The 22,806-nt window shown below is 48.6% G+C and overlaps 1 protein-coding gene across 4 annotated transcripts; it reads left to right on the top strand.

Moving 5' to 3' along the window:
* The first annotated feature begins 4,535 nt into the window (after positions 1–4,535).
* LOC310701170 (uncharacterized protein) lies at positions 4,536–16,703 on the top strand. 4 transcript variants are annotated; one of them, XM_083491588.1, is made up of 6 exons: positions 4,536–5,149; positions 8,605–8,635; positions 9,521–9,633; positions 11,449–11,517; positions 12,639–12,755; positions 14,217–16,703. In XM_083491588.1, exons 3-6 carry the CDS (start codon positions 9,600–9,602, stop codon positions 16,487–16,489), a joined length of 2,493 nt encoding a protein of 830 aa, XP_083347714.1. In that variant the 5' UTR covers positions 4,536–5,149; positions 8,605–8,635; positions 9,521–9,599; the 3' UTR covers positions 16,490–16,703. The 4 variants fall into 4 exon arrangements, with proteins under 4 accessions (XP_083347714.1, XP_083347712.1, XP_083347713.1 ...); XM_083491586.1 differs by having other exon boundaries at positions 4,537–5,149; positions 11,446–11,517; XM_083491587.1 differs by lacking the exon at positions 4,536–5,149 and adding an exon at positions 5,228–5,500 and having other exon boundaries at positions 11,446–11,517.
* The last annotated feature ends 6,103 nt before the right edge of the window (positions 16,704–22,806 follow it).

The following is a 22,806-nucleotide window of genomic DNA, read 5'->3' as shown; positions in this document are numbered from 1 at the left end:
CCCACATTTCCCACTCTGAAGAGATGCCCCTCGAGGAGAGTTACCAAGGCTTATGATGTCTTCCCCAGGGCTTTAATTGAAGCATAGACACCCAGGAGGGCTGCAGAGTGCAGACCTTTGATAAGATGATTTGTAGAATGAAAGAAAGGACACTCAGAAACATTAGTCAGCTACACGTATCTCTCTCTCTCTCTCTCTCTCTCTCTCTCTCTCTCTGTGTGTGTGTGTGTGTGTCATTTTCAAAATCAGGAACAGAGAGCATATTTAACCCCTCTCCCCTCCCTTCCCCTCCCCTCCCCCTGTCCCACTTAAAACTTCATACCAAATATAGCAGTAGCAGTAGTAGTAGTAGTAGTAGTAGTAGTAGTAACAACAACAACAACAACAACAACAACAACAACAACAACAATTCATTATTTGTACCCCAGCCACTCTGGGCAGCTTCCAACAAAGATTAAAAATACATAAAAATGTCACACATTAAAAACTTCCCTGAAACTCTTCTGTTTTTTTAGGACTTCCATTTTTACCATCCCCAAGAGGAAAATCTCAGGTGTTTGGGGGAAAGTTTTTTTTAAGTATATTTTTTAATTCATTATATATAGTTCAGCTACCTGAAATATAAAATAAGCACAACAAAAACTCTGCTTTTTATTTTTATTAATATTTTCTCTCCCCTATGATAATCTTCTAATGTAGTTTTTTTTCTTATTAATTGATAGAGTTATAAGAGGAAACACTGGAGACTTTTTTTTTGCACAAAATTAATATTGCCCTTCCCTTTGACCACAGGGATGGGTATATTTGTCACCTCCAGCTGGCTAAACTGGTCTGAACTGGCCTTCTGTTAGCAATGGAAAACTTTTTTGTTTCTTCAGAGTTAATGATGGGGTTAGCTTGACCCACTGAAGGTGGATCTTAAGGACAAAATACCTCTGCTAGATCTTTAACTGCTCAGCCAGCACATAACAATTCCCTTTTTTAAAAAAGGAAGGAAGGAAGTATAGGGACATCTTGCCAGCATTCAGCTATGACAATCCAGTCCATGCCTGGCATATTCTTTTGGAGGAGGCTGGAGAAGACTAGAACATCATCTGGTGCCCAAGACAAGATGTTCTAAGCACCAACCCACCTCTGCTTCCCATAAACCCACATATACGCAGATGACAAAATGCCACAAGCCAATGGCAGGAATGAACCTAGTGGACGTCTTCAAGGTGCTGAGCTGGAACTCAAGTTGATTCAAGTCAGTAAAGGGAGCTGTGTTCCATTCACTACAAGGTACTGTTGTACAATGGTGCCTCGCAAGACGAAATTAATTCGTTCCGCGAGTTTTTTCGTCTAGCGAATTTTTCGTCTTGCGAAGCACGAAATCCCATAGGAATGCACTGAAATTCAATTAATGTGTTCCTATGGTCAAAAAAAGTCCAGACAAAGCCAAATTTGGTACAACAAGAGTTTATTAAGTGCTCTTTAAAGTCACACATACTGTGAAGAGCATTTCAAAAATGACAGAAAAACATTTTAAAATCAACAAAGTGTACAGTACATTTTCTAAGACTCTGGGGGACAACTCGAAGAAGGTTCCTCTTCCACTCTTTGCTTCTTGCTGAAGAACCCCCTCCTCAACTGTTCCCCCAGCCACCCACCACACAGAAATTCAAATCCAGAATTTTTTTAAAAAAACAGCAGAGTGGCCCAATGGTCACAGAAAATCATAAAAATGCAGGAAAAAAACACACAAGCTTCCAGATTCTTGCAAACCCCACCACAACTGTTCCCCCAGCCACCCACCACACAGAAATTCACATCCAGAATTTTTTTTAAAAAACAGCAGAGTGGCCCAATGGTCACAGAAAATCATAAAAATGCAGAAAAAAAACACAAGCTTCCAGATTCTTGCAAACCCCTCCCCAACACCAAGTCCTTGAATTCCAAACACCCCAACCCAAAATCCAAACCCCCCCAAAAAAAGTTTTAAAAGTTTAAAAGAAGTTTTGGAAAAGCTTCAAAAATCACCAAAGTCTTCAAAAACCTCAAAAAAGGCTACCACACCGCGTTCTATGAGTTGCTCCTCGAAGTCAAGTCGCAACTGTATTAATGGTGATAAGAAAAAGGAAACAAACTTGCAATACGTTTTCATTTTTCGTCTTGCGAAGCAAGCCCATAGGGAAAATCGTCTTGCGAAGCAACTCAAAAACGGAAAACTCTTTCGTCTAGCGAGTTTTTCGTTTTGCGAGGCATTCGTCTTGCGGGGCACCACTGTAAACAAAAATTGCTCTTTTCCTTTATGGGGTATCCAATTGGGGTACCCTATTGGTAGGAGAAAATAACAGAGGCCAACCAGAGAATATTGAGAAGCAAAGCAGCTAGTAAGCTTGATCTTTATTGATCTGTTGCAACAGGGTGCTCCCTTCACCCACAGGAAAGGAGGAACCCAGAACAATAGCACGCAAGGCCTTATAAAGACTTTTGAAATTGTCACCCTGTAGATCTAGACCACCCCCCGAAACATCATACATACATCACAGAAGGGGTGTAACCTAAGACCACCCTCCAGATACATCACACCTACATCACAAAAAGGCGGTCTAAAACAAAAATTTTGAATGTTGTTTTTCTTGTTTGTATTGATATGTATAGATTTTGATTGATTTTGGGGGGCACAACTGCCCCCCGCCTCCTCTTGGCTACGCCCACGGATACTCACCATTTGAATGGCAATGCCCATCAACTCTGGAGGTTTGGCCCCCATGGGCATAGCCAGGATTTATTTTTTGGGGGGGTAGGCTTTATGTTGGGGGGGGGCAGAACCGAGTTATCTGTGATATAATTGGTCTGTTTGTTAAGTATATTTATTTACTTGATTTGCTCAGGAGGGCGCTGCCCCCCTGCCTACGCCCATGGCTGACCCTCAAATATCTTATGGGGGGAGCCAAAGACTCCTCGACCCCTAGGAGTTGGCTCCTATGGATAGAACGCAGTGTACACTCTTGTGCAAATTAATTGATTATTGTATTTTAGTGTTTTGTTGGAAGCCGCCCAGAGTGGCTGGGGAAACCCAGCCAGATGGGCAGGGTATAAATAATAAATTATTATTATTAATTATTATTGAAACAAGCAATGTAGTTTATTGTACAAAACTCACATATACATGTACAAAACTCACATATACGTACATTAGTAACAGATATGACCTCCGCTATTTTTAAGCAGCATTTGAACATAGTTTGGCATGGAGTCTACTAGTTTCGAACAGTCACTGTTTTTCAGATCCTTGTACCACACTTGAATCAGAAGGAGCTTCTCCATAGTCATACAGTCTACAGCAGGGAAGCGACTTTTGCATATAGCCCACAAATTCTCAATGGGATTTACGTCCGGGGAATTCCCTGGCCATTCAAGTACCTATATTTGCTGCTCTGTCATGAATTTCTTCACCACTTTCGATATGTGACAGGGGGCTAGGTCCTGCTACAATTTCCAAGTACAGTGGTACCTCAGGTTAAGTACTTAATTCGTTCCGGAGGTCCGTTCTTAACCTGAAACTGTTCTTAACCTGAAGCACCACTTTAGCTAATGGGGCCTCCTGCTGCTGCCGCACCGCCGGAGCACGATTTCTGTTCTCATCCTGAAGCAAAGTTCTTAACCTGAAGCACTATTTCTGGGTTAGCAGAGTCTGTAACCTGAAGCGTATGTAACCCGAGGTACCACTGTACTGTCAGGATACCACTTTTCCAGCTCTAGAATAACTCTCTTTCGTAGAACCTCAATATATTGTGGCGAGCGCTTCATTCCTTCTATTGGCTGCAGGCTTCTGATGCCATCATGATCAACTGACTTTTTGTGTTTGTTTTGAGCACAGGATTGTGAGTAAGATAGAAAACATGCTTTGTTTCAATTAATTTGCACAAGGGTGTAGGAGGCATTTATGAGAGTCACAAAAGGCAGGTACGCAGGAATGGATGAACTTTAGCCAAAAGTTAAATGCAATTAATATTGAGACATTTAAAACACCACCACCACCACCAAAATCTATACCCTGGGTCGGATTTAGGTTTGATGAGGCCCTAAGCTACTGAAGGCAATGGGACCTTTTATATGCCCAGCTGTCCTTTGTCAACAACAAACTGTTGCTGTTTTTTGTGTTGAATTTATGCTATATGGTAATTTATGGACCTAATAGGTATCTAAAGCCGTCTGCACATAACAGATAGGAGCCTACACAACACAAAACACTGTTGCTGTATGTAAGTTTTATTTTATTTGTTTTTTATCTTATATTTTGGAAATGTACATCCAGGGTTTTTTCCCTTTATTTTTTTTGGGCCCCCCCCCCCAAGAGAGTGGGGACCTAAGCTATAACTTGTTTAGCTTATACGTAAATCTGGCACTGGTAGCAGGGGGTTTTATGAGAGTCACAAAACGCAGGCACGTGAGAAAGGGTGCATTTTAGCCAAAAGTTAAATGCAATTAATATTGAGACATTAAAAAAACAAACCAACAAGAACACCAAAATCTACACCCTGGGTCTCTGACTCCTACATCACCAGCCAGCAGTCCCAGCACCGCAGCTGGAGACAGAGCCGCTGGCGACCGGTCCCCCTGAGCCTCTCCATCCATCCCTCTGGCCAGATCTTCCAAGCCGGTCCGGAGAGGAGGCTCCGTCCTCGGCAGCCACCAGAGGGCTCTGGGTATGGCTTGGGGAAGAGAGAGAAACGCGGCTCTTTCTCTCTCGCGCTCTCTCTGCGTGTTTCCTCCGGGCGTTGAGCTTCCTGGGTGACTCGGATGCAGCTGAGAAGCGGGCCGGATCAGCTGCTCTGGCGCCCCAGCCGGAGTCGATGCCCGCGGGAGACCTGCCTGCCCTAGACGGGACGCCTCCCTTGCCATTGCCCGGCCAAGGTGGGAAGGTCTCCGGCTCGCAACGAGAGCCGATCCAGGGCTGCGGGAATGTCCTGAGGTTGGAAGGCTGTAAGGAAGCTGAAGGCAAAAGACTGGGGAGGGTGGGGGGCGGTGGCTGCGTCTCATCCTGCTGCCTTGATCGCCTGCGCGCCTCGGAGCTGCAGCCTGCGCAAACCTCCCAAAGCTGTGCGCGCCCTCGCTTGACACGGAATTGGCCACCCCGGGAGATGCTCCCGTTCACAAGCAGGTTGGTGAAAGAAGGGGTGACCCCGCCCTATCCCCGCCCCACACTTTCCACGGGGGGTCTACTATGCGATGAAAAATTCTCGGCTGCCATCAGGCAAGGGTTTGCTGTTCACTGGTGGCGCATGAGGGCATGCTTTCGTTTACTGATTTTTTAAAAAATAAATAGTGTTTCTTCATACAATGCAAGCTCTGCCGCTTGATCTACGGAGAAGGCAGTTAACACGTGTAAATAATAAAGCTGCAAGACAGAATAAGAATGGGGTCGCTGTAACAAACCAGTGAACCCGGGAAGGGAGCAAAACTCAGGCAGAATTAGAAACAGCAACTGTCCCAATTTTCTTGCATAAAAAGTGTTTGTAGTACTTTTTTATTGTATGTGTCTTTAGTTGACCTATTGCCTTGTTAATAATTTGCATTGCAAAGCGCCATGAATGTATTATTATTATTATTATTAAATTAACTTTGTATACCACCCTATGTCCGCAGGTCTCAGGGCAGTTCACAACATAAAATCACAATATAAAAACACAAATACATTATGTTCTAGAATAAACGAAGACTAAGGGCACTTCCACTGTCATTATTTTGCCAGGGAATTTGGGTTTGCGCAATTGAAGCAGATTCAAGCTCTGGCACAGGTGTGGGAAACGTTTGGCCTGTTGCATGTTTTGCTGGACTACAACTCCCATCACCCTCAGCAAGCATGGCCAATGGCCAGGGATGTTGGGAGTTGTAGTTCAGCAACAGCTGGCAGAACGGCCAAAGGTTGTCTACACAGCCCCGGCACAACTAATCTTTAAACAATACAGTGGTGCCACGCAAGACGAATGCCTCGCAAGATGGAAAACCCGCTAGACGAAAGGGTTTTCCGTTTTTGAACTGCTTCGCAAGACGATTTTCCCTATGGGCTTGCTTTGCAAGACAAAAACGTCTTACAAGTGTTCCGATTTTTTTTCGCTCCCCCCCCCCCCCGCTAATAGGGTTGCTTCGCAAGACGAAAAAACCGCTAGGCGAAGAGACTCACGGAACGGATTAATTTTGTCTTGCGAGGCACCACTGTAATGGCTATTTGCAGTTGGGAAAGTGACTTGGAAATAGGCTGGAAAGTGTGGGATTAACGAATGACACCCCACAAACAAATCTGAATGAGTGCTCAGTGAAGACCAGTCGTCACGTAAACTTTAGGATGAATGCTGAATAAATTATGATGGCATAAACTTTCACAGACTGTAGTTCAGGTTCTCAGTTGCATGAACAGTAATCCTGCATTGCAGGTACATATACATATTGCATAGGTTGTAAACGGAGGACAGTATACAGACAGTGGTATTTGCATTATGAAAAGTGGCCATCCGTCCTTCTCTGGTTAACACTTCATGTATCTGAGAAAGTGGACTGTATGTAATGCACAGAAGCTTATGTCATAATTTGCTTATGCCATTTGTTTAAGAGGGCAATCCTATGTCAAGATCGGCCAGGATGAGCAGCTATTCAAAGCGCACAATTCAAAGTGTTGGTGCTGACCTTTAAAGCCCTAACCAACCTCGGTCCTGTATCCCTGAAGGAGCGTCTCCACCCCATCATCCAGCCTGGACGCTGAGGTCCAGCACCAAGGGCCTTCTGGCGGTTCCCTCGCTGCAAGAAGCCAAGTTACAGGGAACCAGGCAGAGGGCCTTCTCGGTAGTGGTGCCCGCCCTGTGGAACGCCCTCCCATCAGATGTCAAGGAAATAAACCACTATCTGACTTTAAGAAGACCTCTGAAGGCAGTCCTGTTTAGGGAAGTTTTTAATGCCTGGTGTTTTATTGTGTTTTTAATTCTGTTGGGAGCTGCCCAGAGTGGTTGGGGAAACCCAACCAGATGGTCGGGTTATAAATAATACATTATTATTATTATTATCATCATCATCATCATCATTATGGATGCAGCAGATTTCTGGTTCAACCAGAGTTAAGTCTCCAACCCCAACTCAGTGTAATTTGCTCAGCTCGCCAAGTCCCGCAAAATGAGTGCTTTATGGATGGAACAGGGCCAGAGACAGAGGACCCAAGCTGGATCCTAAGATTGTTCAGCTTAGTCATGTGGCCTGACAACCCAGCACAGAATACTATTTTAAAGGCTTGTTTCCTCTTACGCAGAACAGAAACAGAAGCCCTGCTGCCAAACAGGGTTTGGATCTGGTGCACCTTAACTTACTCCACCGGCTTTCAATGTGCCACAAGATTTTCGCGTTCATTTTCTACAACAGACTAAAGGGGCTGCCAAACAGGTGCTTATTGCAGGATGGGTGCTGCCCAGGCATGCAAGTGTTTCACGGCATCTGCGTGACCTTGGCGGCATCGATATGCCAGCGTGTGTCATTGATTTAATTTTGATTCCTGCAGAAAGATCCAATAAGCCACAGTGGCTGGTTCTCGTCGGAACTGACGGGGTGGAAGGCAGGGAGCCCAACACTAGGGGGAGACAGAGGCAACAGCAGGCAGAGCCAAGTAGTAGGAGAAGAGTTTGGATTTGAAATCCCACTATATCACTACCTGAAGGAGTCTCAAAGCGGCTAACATTCTCCTTTCCCTTCCGCCCCCACAACAAACACTCTGTAAGGTGAGTGGGGCTGAGAGACTTCAAAGAAGTGTGACTGGCCCAAGGTCACCCAGCAGCTGCATGTGGAGGAGCGGGGAATCGAACCCGGTTCCCCAGATTACGAGTCTACCGCTCTTAACCACTACACCACACTGGCTCTCCATCCTCTTCCCTACTGAAGAGCAACTCTTGAGATCGATGGAAAGGAAGAAGATGCTGACTTCTTCCTTTGAACGGTTAGAAGGAAAAAGGCTGGCAGAGGATAGACTTAGGTTGGTGGGTCACCCTCATGGACCAAACACCACTGCCAATAAGGTAAAAAGAAAATATGCCCTGATCCATTTGTGATATCTGAGGGACCCATCTGAGATACTAAGCCCCTGTCTGGAAGCACTCAAATGTGGTCACCCCTCTGGAAACTGTCAAATACCTTCAAGCTCTCAAGAAAAGAACCCCCATCACCAGGCATCTAAAGGCCAAGGTGGGTGGAACAAGGTTGCCCTCCCAGGAAGGGAGTTCCTCAATATTGGTGTGGTGTTGCCGTTCTGTGATGGTGGGGCCAGAGAGACCGAGAGCTTGTGGCCTTCTGGATATTTGCGGACTCCAGCTCCCAGCAGCCCCAGCCCACACAGGAGTTATGGGAGTTGTAGTCCCAGGGTGTGGTCCAAGGGGCACATGAAGCCACCACCTTGCTGAGGCTAAGCAGGCCTGGGTCTGGTCCGTGGCTGGAAAGGAGAACACCTGGGCTCCACATGTAGTCTGATTTGGGTCCCGTGATGGAAGAAACCTAGGATATAAGTGTAAGAGGGAAAATGTCCCTTTATTTATACCCAATCTGTTGCATACTAACCTTCCTTTCTTTCTGATTTTTCACTAGGCACCACAAAGAGCCAATCCCTGCTACTCAGGTAGGTGTGCAGTGCTGGTTTATAGTTCAGGCAGGCGTAACCAAAACCCAGGTTACACAGAGACTTGGGTCGCCAGCTGTTTTTGAACTACAAATCCCATCATCCCCAGCTAGGAAGACCAGTGGTCAGGGATGGTGGGAACTGTAGTCCAAAAACAACCAGAGACCCAAGTTTGGGAAACCCTGCAGTGAAATGTCTTCAATGCGCTAAACGCACCCCAAGTTTATCCTGGCAGGAATGAGTCACTTGAACTCTGAAAATGCCTATTGCTTTTCTGGAAGGTGTGTGGATGTGCGTAAAACTAGTCTATGGTACAAAGGTAACATTTAAATGTGTTGCTCCGCCCACTTTGGCCTCTGGCCCAGCCCACCTCTGGCATGTGGCCCTTGGAGAGCTGCCCAGAGGGAAATATGGCCCTCAGGTTGAAAATGGTCCCCCGAACCTGCCATGTGGAAGAAAACATTAAGAGCATCCATTCAAATGTTTGCCACAATGAGCAGGCCATATCTTGGGGTTGTTTTTCCCCTGCAGAAGAGTTTGGATTTGATATCCCGCTTTATCACTACCCGAAGGAGTCTCAAAGCGGCTAACATTCTCCTTTCCCTTCCTCCCCCACAACAAACACTCTGTGAGGTGAGTGGGGCTGAGAGACTTCAGAGAAGTGTGACTGGCCCAAGGTCACCCAGCAGCTGCATGTGGAGGAGCGGAGACGCGAACCCGGTTCCCCAGATTACGAGTCTACCACTCTTAACCACTACACCACACTGGCTCTCAAGTCTCCAAAGTCAGCGTCATTCACACCTGGGCAGAAATGTGCATTTCAAATTGAGCAGGCAGGTTTTCCTCCAGGGCTAGCTTGATGGATGGGCAAACTTCTCCTTACAGATGCGAGAGGCCTCCGAGACCAAAGGTGTGCTTTGCAGGAGAGCAGGGCCTCGCCACCTGAGCCCTCTGCTGGAATATCATGCAGGAGAATTATGAGACGCTAATCTCTCTGGGTAAGGATTCCAGCGGTGCCAGTGAGGCAATTCTGGACCCTGGAACACGAGGACCTTCTCCCTTTAGACAACCACGTGCATTACCTTCCACAATTTACATTTTCCTTATTCTGTCGCCGCCATTCCATTCTTTACAACTCCTTCTACATTCCTGTCATGTCAGAGCGAAAAGGTAAATAAAAAAAAAAGTAGCCACACTTGGATTTTTAAAAGAAACAGCCTGTGAGACAGCCTGTTTTTATTTTTATGATTATTGCTGTAATATATTACTGTAATATAAGGGACTGGCAGTGAAAGCCTATCAGTCTCTACTAAGCCCCAAAGAACTCCGTGGGCAAGGGTGAATAGGAAGCGGCCTTTATCTCAAGTCAAGCTATTGACCCATCTAGTTCAGTACAATGGTACCTCGGGTTACATATGCTTCAGGTTACAGACTCTGCTAATCCAGAAATAGTACCTCGGGTTAAGAACTTTGCTTCAGGATGAGAACAGAAATTGTGCTCCAGCGGCGCGGCAGCAGCAGGAGGCCCCATTAGCTGAAGTGGTGCTTCAGGTTAAGAACAGTTTCCGGTTAAGAACGTACCTCCGGAACGAATTAAGTACTTAACCTGAGGTACCACTGTATTGCCTACACTGATTGGCAGGGCTCTCCAGGGTCTTAAATTGTCATTTGGTTAGCAGAATAGCAGAACTTTTGGCGGATAAGTGGATCCCGTAAAGACACAGATGGCAGAAAATGTATTGAGTAGAGATTTACTAAGGCATCCATCTTACCGTTTGTTGCTAGCTCCCTAGCAAGGCAAAACTGAGCTCCTTTAGAGCAAATCCAGTTTCAGCAGTCAAAAAAAAATCACACCGGCTGAATATAAATGACAAAATGAAAGTAAGAACATGATGGTACAAGAAGGAAGAGTATGTGAGCTCCCCAGCAGGCAGTTGATGTAGACTGTCTCTGGGGCAAACGTGCTTGAAGTTTGGAGATAGCGCAGTAGAAAAACCATCAGCTGTGCCCTCTCTGTGCCCTCCAGAACACTTGAGAACCTTTGAAAGCAGAATGTACCAGAATGTTCTGGTGGTGTCTGCACTTAGAAAACATATTCCCTGATGCATTTGGCCTTCGTAGCATAATAATAATAATAATAATAATAATAATAATAATAATAATAATAATAATAATAATTTATTTGTACCCCGCCCATCTGACTGGGTTTCCCCAGCCACTCTGGGTGGCTTCCAACAAAGATTAAAAATACCTCAAAATGGCTATCTTCAAATGTCTTCTAAACGTCAGGTAGTTCTTTATTTCCTTGACATCTGATGGGAGGGCGTTCCACAGGGTGGGCGCCACTACCAAGAAGACCCTCTGCCTGGTTCCCTGTAGCTTTGCTTCTCACAGTGAGGGAACCGCCAGAAGGCCCTCTGAGCTGGACCTCAATGTCTGGGCTGAACGATGGGGGTGGAGACGCTCCTTCAGGTATACCGGGCCGAGGCCATTTAGGGCTTTAAAGCTCAACACCAACACTTTGAATTGTGCTCGGAAATGTACTGGGAGCCAATGTAGCTCTTTCAAGACCTGTGTTATGTGGTCTTGGCGGCTACCCCCAGTCACCAGTCTAGCTACCACATTCTGGATTAGCGTAACCCAGCCGCTACATAAGGTAGGGAGGAGAGTGCTGCTGCAGTGAAGAGGGTTTGCACTGGGAGAATGCTTTAGCGTGGGGAAAGTTAGCCAGCGGCATCTCAATGCTCAAAGCCCAACGCCCCGGCCAGCCTGCCTTGTGTTCTGACGGCATCCTCTCATCTTCTTGTTAGCAGAAGAGATGGCCATCAGCCTTCCTCGGATCACTGCGCTGGCCGACTCGCATCGCAGAGGACTGGCGTCAGGTGAGTCCCATGAAGTAAACATTGTGCTCTATGAGAAAAAACAACAATGGAAATTATTTGCTGTATCAACCCACATTCTGCACTCAGAAAAAAATTCTGCAAACTGAATCAGAGGCAGTGATGCTTCTGAACACCAGATGCTGGAAACCCCAGGAAGGGAGAGGGCTCATGCGCTCAGATCCTGCTGGTGGGCTTCTCATAAGCATCTGGTGGGCCGCTGTGGGAACAGGATCATTGGCCTGATCCAGCAGGACTCCTCTTACGTTCTGACCTTGGGGTAAACCCCAGCGAATTCGGTTGGATTGACTTCTGAGTAGATACAGTTAGGGTTGTCCCGTAAGTTGGTGGCTCTCATAACGGCATAGTCTGGCTGTGAGCAGTAGGACTTGCTTCTGAGAAGACCTGTATATGATTGCACTGCAAGTGTCACTTGAGCAAACATGCAAAGGAAGGTAACCAAGCAAGAAAGAGAGATGGCGCCCTGTTCAGGGTACTGAAGTGCCAGGTAGGGACGCGGGTGGCGCTGTGGTCTAAACCACTGAGCCTCTTGGGCTTGCCGATCAGAAGGCCGGTGGTTCAAATCCCCGCAGCAATGGTAAGCTCCCATTGCTTGGTCCCAGCTCCTGCCAACCTAGCAGTTTGAAAGCACGCCAGTGCAAGTAGATAAATAGATACCATGGTGGCGGGAAAGTAAACAGCATTTCCGGGTGCTCTGGCTTCCGTCACAGTGTCCCGTTGCGCCAGAAGTGGTTTAGTCCTGCTGGCCACGTGACCCGGAAAGCTGTCTGTGGACAAACGCCGGCTCCCTCGGTCTGAAAGTGAGATGAGCGCCACAACTTCATAGTCACCCTTGACTGGACTTTATCCATCCAGGGGTACCTTTACCTTTTAAGGAGTCTCAAAGCGGCTAACATTCTCCTTTTCCCTTCCTCCCCCACAACAAACACTCTGTGAGGTGAGTAGGGCTGAGAGACGTCAGAGAAGTGTGACTAGCCCAAGGTCACCCAGCAGCTGCCGGTGGAGGAGAAGAGATGCGAGCCCAGTTCACCAGATTACGAGTCTACCGCTCTTAACCTCTACCTTTTTACCTTTACTGAAGTTCCCCTTCGTTTTCTCATCAGCTGGATTTCCACTTTCCAAACCTGACCTGCTCTCCTGGATGGACCGAGGGGAAGACCCATGGGTTCCAGATTTTCAGGAGCCGGAGGGAAGGGAGATGCCAAGTGAGTCTAGCCCAGGTGAGGAACCAGCATTTTTAAAAAATGGAATTGAACTTCAGAACTCAAAGGTAGCCGTCCTGAACCAGACTAGTGGTCTATCCTGGCTGGGAATCATAGAATTGTAGAGTTGGAATGGACCACGAGGGTCATCCAACCTTTTGCAATGCAGGAATCTTTTTACCCAATGTGGGGCTTGAACCCACAACCCTGAGATTAAGAGAGTCTCATGCTCTACTGACTGAGCTATTCCAGCTAGGTCCAACCTGAACGACGTGGTGCGGTAAGTTGTGTCCCTTTCAGGCACTTATAGCGTATCCAGGACTGATTCTCATCTACATGTTCAACACTCAATTACTCTGTTGGTTATCAAGTGGTGACTTGCATGTGTGAATGAGCCATTGCAGATCAAATACCAGACAGAGAGATCCCCATCCCCCCCACAACTCTTCCCATTCTGGAGATGCCAGTCATTCAGGGCTAAGTTATTAAGTTGTCGGGAGCTGCTGTTGAAGTTGCAAAACGATGTGAGCATAGATCTTTGGGAGCTTTTTGGTAAAAGTTGTAAAACAATGAACCACTCGATGGCGCAGTGGAGAACTTTTGAAATAACAATGGGATATTAGCTCTGCCCAAGGCATGATGAAAGCATTGGCTGGGAAAAGATAGACATAACACTTTACAAGGACAGGAAGGAATACCACGGACGGAATAATTGTCACACACAGGAGGAATAAAGATACAGCTTCACCTATAAGTTTATTAATCATTAAATATGTCAAGATGAATGGATGTCGTTAATACTGCAGTTGTTAAATAAAAGGTAAAGGTAAAGGACCCCTGACAGTTAAGTCCAGTCACAAACAACTCTGGGGTTGCGGCGCTCATCTCGCTTTATTGGCCAAGGGAGCCGACGTTTGTCTGCAGACAATATTTCTGGGTTATTTGGCCAGCATGACTAAGCCGCTTCTAGTGAAACCAGAGCAGCACACGGAAATGCCATTTACCTTCCTGCCAGAGTGGTACCTATTTATCTACTTGCACTGGCGTGCTTTCGAACTGCTAGGTTGGCGGGAGCTGGGACCGAACAACGGGAGCTCACCCCGTTATGGGGATTCGAACCGCCAATCTTCTGACTGCCAAGCCCTAGGCTCAGTGATTTATACCACAGCACCACCCACAGTTGTTAAATAAGGGGTGGTTATTTTGAATAGAATGTAATTGAGAGGAATAAGATCTTGGAACGCAGAAACAAAGTAAATTATCAATTCTAGCACGTGGGAGGCCACCTAAATTATATAATTTGGCATTTGAATGACTGGGATTAGTAGTTGTATTGTAATTTGGCATTGTTATAGTGAGGCTACCATGAATTATTGTAATTGAAAATTAATAAAAATTATTGTCAAAAAACAGCAACAGTTAAGTTGTGGTGAAAGGTGTACCACAGAAGGCAGCTCACATTTGCTTCATTTGTCTTAGGTGACGAGCTGAGCAGGAAGAATGAGGATACCCATCAGCAAGAGGCTTTGAGCAAGGCAGACCTGCAGGCAGAGAGCACCTTGGACGGGAGTCCAGTAGAGGCAGAGAGCCAGCCAGAAGGGAGACCGAGGCGCACGGAAGCAGCAGAAGGAAAGGCAGAGAAGGAAAAGCAGGCGGTGAGCGCTTCCAAACTCCTGCTGCCCTCTGGGAAGCCACAAGGGACCAAGAGGGGCCACCACTGCCCTGAGTGCGGCAAAAGCTTCAGCCAAAAGTCCAACCTCCTCAGGCACCAGAGGCTTCACTTGGACGAAAGGCCCCACAAGTGCGACGGGTGTGAGAAGAGCTTCTCTGAGGCCGAGGCCCTGGCCAAGCACCGGAAGTGCCACGCGGGCGACAAGCCGTACAAGTGCGAGGACTGCGGGAAGAGCTTCAGCTGGACCTCTCACCTGGAGCGGCACCGGAGGGTCCACACCGGGGAGAAGCCCTACGCCTGCAAGGAGTGCGGGAAGGCCTTCAGCGTCGGGTCGCACCTGGAGCGGCACCGGCGGATCCACACCGGCGAGAAGCCGTACCAGTGCAAAGACTGCGGGAAGAGCTTCACCGTCAGCTCCACCCTGGCGCAACACCAGAGGACCCACACGAACGACAAGCCCTACCAGTGTGGGGATTGCGGGAAGGGCTTCAACCTCAGCGCCAACCTGGCCGCTCACCAGAGGAAGCACCTGGGCCAGAAGCCGTACGAGTGCCCTGACTGCGGGAAGAGCTTCAGCTTCACGTCCCACCTTGAGAGGCACCAGAGGATTCACACGGGGGAGAGGCCCTATCAGTGCACCGACTGTGGGAAGAGCTTCAGCCGCAGCTCCCACCTCTACCGGCACCAGCGGATCCACACGGGCGAGAAGCCACGGCAGTGCGCCGACTGCGGCAAGAGCTTCTACCTCAGCGCGGCCGCCCTCCATCACCTCGGGATGTCCCCAGCTGGGGGCCGGGATCCCACCAAATGCTCCGACTGCAGCCGCAAACGGGCCGCCCCCAACCCGCCCTCCCCACCACCACCGCCTGCCTCGCCGCCGGTTTGCAGCGAGAAGCCCCACAAGTGCGCGGACTGCGGGAAAGGCTTTGGCCAGAGTTCGTCGCTGGTGAAGCACCAGAGGATCCACACGGGAGAGAGGCCTTACCAGTGCCCGGAGTGTGGGAAAAAGTTCAGCTGGTGCTCGGCCCTCATCAAGCACAAGAGGATCCACACGGGCGAGAAGCCGTACCGGTGCGAAGAGTGCGGGAAGGCTTTCAGCGTCAGCTCGCACCTGGAGAGGCACCAGCGCGTGCACTCGCCCGACAGGCCCCACAAGTGCGGCGAGTGCGGGAAGACCTACGGGGAGCTGGCGTCTCTGGTCAAGCACCAGAAATCCCACGCGGCCGAGAGCAAGCGTTACGGGTGCGCCGACTGCGGGAAGAGCTTCAGCTGGAGCTCGCACTTGGAGAGGCACCGGAGGATCCACACGGGGGAGAAGCCTTACGCCTGCGGGGATTGCGGGAAGAGCTTCAGCGTCAGCTCCCACCTGGACCGGCACCGGAGGATCCACACGGGGGAGAAGCCCTACCGCTGCAACGAGTGCGGGAAGAGCTTCAGCGTCAGCTCTACCCTCCTGCAGCACCAGAGGACCCACTCGAGCGGGAAGCCCCACAAGTGCAAGGAGTGCGGGAAGCGCTTTGTGGCCGGCGCCCAGCTGCTGACCCACCAGCGGACCCACCGGGGCGAGAAGCCCTACGAGTGCGCCGCCTGCGGCAAGAGCTTCGGCTTCGTCTCCCACCTCGAGAGGCACCGGAGGGTCCACACAGGGGAGAAGCCGTACCAGTGCCCCGTGTGCGGGAAATGCTTCAGCCGCAGCTCCCACCGCAACCGCCACCAGCGCACGCACACGGCCAACCGGCCCCCAAAGGGAGGGGCGCGGGGAGGGGCCGAGGGTGGGAAAGGGGACTCCAAGCGCTACAAGGAGCCGGCTCCGAGTGTTCCTGAGCCCGCTCTCTCTATCATGCCGCCCTGGTGGGGCGAGGGAGACAGGAACAGCAACCCGCCAGCAGCCCCCACGTGGCCCGAGGTCCCAACTCCCTTCCAGAGCCCCGTCCCTAATGCCGTCCATCCTGGGGGTCTGCAGGGCTGGGGCGTGAAGGGGTTCTTGCCCCCAGATACATGGAGACTGGGGGAAAGCAGCTCGGGCTGGGCGTCCACCCTTGCCCAAGATGGTTGGCCGCAACTTCCCCCCACCTCCTAACTGGGCGATGGACCTCAGCTTCCAGATCTGTTTTTGCTTGCGGGGTGAGGCGGGAGAGGAAGTATTCATCTTTCCTCCACCACTGCCCCTCAGCTGATGCTGCAAAAGAACAAGGTAACAACTCTACTGGGACAGTAGCATTTCAGAACGGGTGTTTGTGGGCGTGGAGGAAAGACGACTTGAGCACTTCTTCACATTAAAGAAGAAAACAAAACTCCTGCATGTAGACAGCTAGCGTTTTGGAAGAGGGGGAGGAATCGCAAGGGGGAAGCTCTGGGGAACCTGCTTGTGGGCCTCCCATACAGGCCTCTTCTTATGGGGTTTCCATGTTCTGAGAGGGCTGGATTCGACCACTCGGTTGTGCTAGTGGGAGCCAGCACAATCAGAACACAGAGCCTGCTAGATCTCACAGTGGCCAACCAGATGAATTAATCCAGCTAGGGCAACCGGGGCTTTGTCCCCACACAACTCCCCAAAGCAGCTGGCGGGTGGGTTGGGGGTGTCAGGAGAGCCCCCAGAACAGCACACAGCTGGGGAGGGGGGAAGGAAAGAGGAATTGGTTCCACACTCACGCTGACGGAACGATTGTGACAGCACGACGCTGAATGCCACACAGTTTCTTCGATGGAAGGTGTGGCAAATCCTGTGTCCAGAGCTGGACCAAGACATTTTGCTGCCCGAGGCAGAGGAGAAGAGGATGGCGCCATCTCAACCGGGAGCTGAGCGTCACTTGAGAGCAGCAGGGGTGCAGGGCAGGCCACATGATGCACACAGCTCTTCCCCCAACAGTTAGTAACACAGCTAGGGAACTTGGAAGAAACAGCAGTGGGGCTGCTGCTGCCTGCCTCCCCACCCACTTTCAGCATCTACCTCCTTACACTTTGCCCAACGGTAGGACCTGCATCTCTCCATAATGAGGCGATACAATCCCAGGTGGACTGTATACCATGGCCTTTTTTCCCCCTGAGCGGCTGAACTGGCTCACAAAGCCAGTTGTTGGGAACGGGCCTAGAGGTTTGCAATGAACAGAACAGAGGAGGAATGCATATTCCCATCCAGGCATACCTCTGTTCTTGCGGGCATCACGGAGATGGTGTTTTATGTACTTTATTAGAGGTACATAGAATCATAGAATTGTATAGTTGGAAGGGACCCGCCAGATCATCTAGTCCAACCCCCTGCAGTGCAGGAATCTCAACTAAAGCAACCATGACAGATGCCCATCCCATCTCTGCTTGAAAATCTCCAAGGAAGGAGAGTCCGCTACCTCTCGTGGGAGTCTGTTCCACTGTTGAACCGTGCTTACCGTCAGAAAGTTCTTCCTGATGTTTAATCCGAGTCTCCTTTCTCGTAACTTGAAGCCATTGGTTTGAGTCCTACCCTCCAGAGCAGGAGAAAGCAAGCTTGCTCCATGTGACAGCCCTTCAGATATTACAGACACAGGTGGTGCTGTGGGTTAAACCACAGAGCCTAGGACTTGCCAATCAGAAGGTCGGCGGTTTGAATCCCCATGAAGGGGTGAGCTCCCGTTGCTCGGTCCCTGCTCCTGCCAACCTAGCAGTTCGAAAGCACGTCAAAGTGCAAGTACCTTCCGGCGGGAAGGTAAACAGCGTTTCCGTGCGCTGCTCTGGTTCGTCAGAAGCGGCTTAGTCATGCTGGCCACATGACCCGGAAGCCTTACACCGGCTCCCTCGGCCAATAAAGCGAGATGAGCGCCATGACCCCAGAGTTGGCCACGACTGGACCTAATGGCCAGGGGTCCCTTTACCTTTACCTTTATCATATCTACGCTCATTCTCCTCTTTTCCTGACTAAACATACCCAGATCCTTCAAGCGCTTAGCTTCCAGACCCTTGATCATCTTGGTTGCCCTCCTCTGCACACGTTCCAGCTTGTTAACATCCTTCTTAATTTGTGGTGCCCAGAACTGGACCCAGTATTCCATGTGTAGTCTGATCAAGGCAGAATAGAGTGGTACTATTCCGCTGGACACTATACTTCTGCTGATGCATAGGAGGTGCAAGGTGCATTGTATGGTAGCCAGGGGAAGTACTGGGTGATGGGCCAGTCTGACCAAGTTCTGCGGAAGCAAGGGGTGCTGCTTGAGAGTAAGAAAGAAGCATGGGATTAAGTCTAGAAATGGGGCCCTGTATGGGCCTATGGCCGTAATAAATATCTATTCTAGAAATGGGGCCCAGCGATGGCAGTGGTTCTCTGGGGCAAGTCACCTTTCACGTGAGCATGCAGCCCGAAAAGACCTATATCTTGATGTTTCTCTGTAGCATGTTGGAGGCTATGGAAAAGATGAGAGAGTATGACCTTTCCAAACACCGCAAGGGGAAGGGGTCCACGACAGAGTTGACCTTGAATCCAAAATTCCCATATCCATGCATGACCCTGAATCGCCAGATCCCCACTGTGAGGCTCTTGAGCCCAGGGTCATAGGTTTGACCTCTACATTGGGTGAAAGATCCCCATGTTGCAAGGAGCTGGCCCCTTCCAACTCTACAATTCCATGATTCTATATACAGTGGTACCTCGGGTTACCGACGCTTCAGGTTACAGACTCCGCTAACCCAGAAATAGTACCTCGGGTTAAGAACTTTGCTTCAGGATGACAACAGAAATCGCGCAGCGGCGGCAGTGGGAGGCCCCATTAGCTAAAGTGGTCTTCAGGTTAAGAACAGTTTCGGGTTAAGAACGGACCTCTGGAACGAATTAAGTTCTTAACCCGAGGTACCACTGTAATCAGCACTGGGGCTGCCTTAGTGGGAAACCAACCTTGTCCGTTGATGTCCCTTGGTTGATCTAAACCTCCTCCTGCCATCAGTTCCTAACAATAAAGTCTCCCAGGACCCAGCTGAGAAGTCCAGCTCATAGCAAATATATATAATATAGAATATATATCCTAAAGGAGTGTCTTTCTGCATAACCAGTTCATTCCACAAATCAGGTCTTTTCTTGGCCCAGCATTCAAAGGATGGGGTTTGAGCCAATGCTTAAAGGAGTCTAGTCTCTTAGGGAATAAGCCATTTCCTCTCTCCCTCCCCTCATTCTGAAAAGTGTATATTCTCCCACCTTGGGCACTTCATTAAATCCTAGCTAATCACAGGATTGCCACTGACCTGCAAAAGGCTAGCCAGCTCCTGTGCCTTTAATAACAGCCTGAGAGGAAGGAAGTAGCAGGTGCTGCAAATTTTCACAGTGTGGCCATAAACACCAGACATCGGTCTGCTGCTTAAAGGGGTAGCTATAGAGCTTGTTTGGAAAGATGGAGTCCTCTACAGCAGGCACCCCCAACCTGTGTCCCTCCAGATGTTTTGGCCTACAACTCCCATGATCCCTAGCTAACAGGACCAGTGGTCAGGGAATGATGGGAATTGTAGTCCAAAACACCTGGAGGGCCGGAGATTGGGGGTGCCTGCTCTATAGGGTAAGAGACAGGCCTGAAACACGTGATTGTGATAAAGGCAGGCCCTGACTGTGTGCAAAAAAACATGTCCTTTGTGCTGAGCAGGTCCTTTGTGCTGAGCAGCCGCTGCTCATAGTCCACATGACACCTGGACTTTTTAATAGGGCTAAATAAAAAAGGTAAAGCGCCCCTGAACGGTTAAATCCAGTGAAAGGCGACTATGGGGTTGTGGTGCTCATCTCGCTTTCAGGCCGAGGGAGCTGGCGTTTGTCCACAGACAGCTTTCTGGGTCATGTGGCCAGCAGGAGTAAACCGCTTCTGGCACAACGGGACACCATGACAGAAGCCAGAGTGCACAGAAATGTAATTTACCTTCCCGCCGCAGTGGTACCTATTTATCTACTTGCACTGGCGTGCTTTTGAATTGCTAGGTTGGCAGGAGCTGGGACCAAGCCATGGGAGCTCACCCTGTGATGGGTATTCGAACTGCTGATAGCTAAATAAAGAGATGCTCAGAGCCATGAATTGGATTGCAATTGCATTGCAAGGAGTTGGGTTACATGATCCTCAGGGCGCCTTCCAACTCTACAATTCTATGATCAACCAGAGGCCGTAGGGATGGGGAATGGCAGCTTTAGAGGACTTAAGCACCACAGGCACTAGAATCTCTTTGAAAGTAAATAACCCAGGACCCAAGAGGTTTAGGCTTAAATCTCAGTTACAGACTCACTGGATAGCCTTGGGCCAGTTACAATCTTTTAGACTCAGTTCCCCATCTGTAAAATGGAAATCAGGGCAACTTACCTCAAGAAGAAGAAATTTCCTGGGCAGGACTATCCTCCCTGCCTTTCATCCACTTCTTCCAGTTTTCCCTCTTCTGTCCAATTTAGGAAATGACGCTGGAGCAATCACAATGAGACTCTAACCCTGCTGCTAAGACCTACTATGCCTCAATGATGTCAGCAAAGAAATCTTATGGCAACGGTTGTTGTTTTTTGGGTTGGTGGAGGGAGTAATGAAACCCCCAACATTCAGACCAGATCTTTTGCTTTCTCAGTTGTGCTTCCTTTGCTCTGTACCACCCTTGCTTCTTCTTATTTTGTATTTTTAAGTTATTGTGGGGAAATCGCAATGTAACAGTTGTCTGAAAGGAACTCACTTTATTTGGAATTCAGCACTACAGAAGTTTTTTTTTTAAATCACTATTACAATTATTAAACTATATGCTATTATTATTATAATTATAATTATTCTATTATGATATATAGGTGAACCTCAATAAAGGAAGAAAATGTCCTTGAGACTGTGAAAACCCTCCTGCTTTTGTTTGGTTTTGCTTGGCCAGGCTTCTAACAGCTTGCTAACAGGTGGAAATAAGGGAGATGGAATGTTTCTCTGCCGCTGCTTCCCCATACCAGGGGAAACTTCCCCTGTTGAACTTCTGTTGGTTAACTCTTAAAGGCACAGAGACCTCCCGGATGACAAAATAGCCTGGTTTTCAATCAGATGTGTTCCTTTGTGAGGGGAGGAGTGCCTATAGTTGGGGGCGCGAGAGATCTAGAATGGAAAACATTGTGAAAGGGAGTTCCCCCGCCCAGTGGTCCTGATCCACCCCTGCCACTGCTTTTAAAATAAATTAACAGGGCCACCCCACTATGCATGTGTAATCCTATGCCTCTCTCAGGTGAGAGAATCTGAGGTGGTTCAATGGAAGAGGGACATGACACCGTTAGTTCTTCAGGTATTAAAACTGTATCTTATTGCTTTAAGCTTGGCAGTGACCCTGTGTACTTGGGTTGTAATATTGCAGAGTGTGAGTGGTTTATGTACAAGTTGCTGACATATATAATGCTTGAGGCAGTGGGTGTTTCTAGTGGTTGTGTGAAACAGATGACAAAATTGCATGTATGCTGTGTTGATTGAAATTTTGAATTCTACCACCTAGTATTTGTGTTCTCTGAATTTATTTATGTTATGGCTATGGGTGTGGGGTTTCCTCCCCCCGCCCCAAATGTATTTTGTTACGAGAATCATTTGATACGGGTTTATTGTACTTACAGTGTGGCGCAGTGGTTAGAGTGCTGGAATAGGTTCCGGAAGACCAGAGTTCGAATCCCCACTTGAGCCAGTCACTCTACTCTCAGCCTAGAAGAAGAGTTTGGATTTGATATCCCGCCTTTCACTCCCTTTAAGGAGTCTCAAAGCGGCTCACATTCTCCTTTCCCTTCCTCCCCCACAACAAACACTCTGTGAGGTGAGTGGGGCTGAGAGACTTCACAGAAGTGTGACTGGCCCAAGGTCACCCAGCAGCTGCATGTGGAGGACCCGAGACGCGAACCCGGTTCCCCAGATTACGAGACTACCGCTCTTAACCACTACACCACACTGGCTCTCTAGCCCTACCTCACAAGGTTGTTGTGAGCATAAAATGTTGCTGGGGGGGGGGTGATGTGAGCATAAAACGTTGCTGGGGCTACACCCTGAAGCTCCCTGGAGGAAAGACGGGATATAAAATGTAATAGAGAGCGCGCGCGCGCATATAAATTGCTTTGAGAACTTTTGGATAGTAAAACAGTCGACAGAACGGAAATAAGAAACAAGTAAGAAAGCCTAAATGCCCGGGAGCGGGGTCATTTCCTACAGATAACTTGGCCTGTGTAAATAGGATAGAGAAATTCTCTACAACAGCGGTTCTCAAAGGGTGTGGCAGAAAGATTCAAGGACAAAGAGACATTTAAACATTTTAGTGTTGCGTGGTATCAGAATAATTTATTTGCAGAATATGGATGGATACCCTTTTCAAAACGAGAGCAAGAGCATCAAGCGATACTCTTACAAATCACAAGCGATGTCTCTCTCTTTTTCCCCCCAATGAATTTCTATTTAAAAAAAAAAAATCGGCGCA

This window comes from Podarcis liolepis (genome assembly GCF_965112155.1).
Source record: "Podarcis liolepis genome assembly, chromosome: 2".
In the NCBI taxonomy this organism is placed as follows: domain Eukaryota; kingdom Metazoa; phylum Chordata; class Lepidosauria; order Squamata; family Lacertidae; genus Podarcis; species Podarcis liolepis.
The sequence above is the reverse complement of the archived record's forward strand: the minus strand, read 5'-3'. Positions and strand labels throughout refer to the sequence as shown.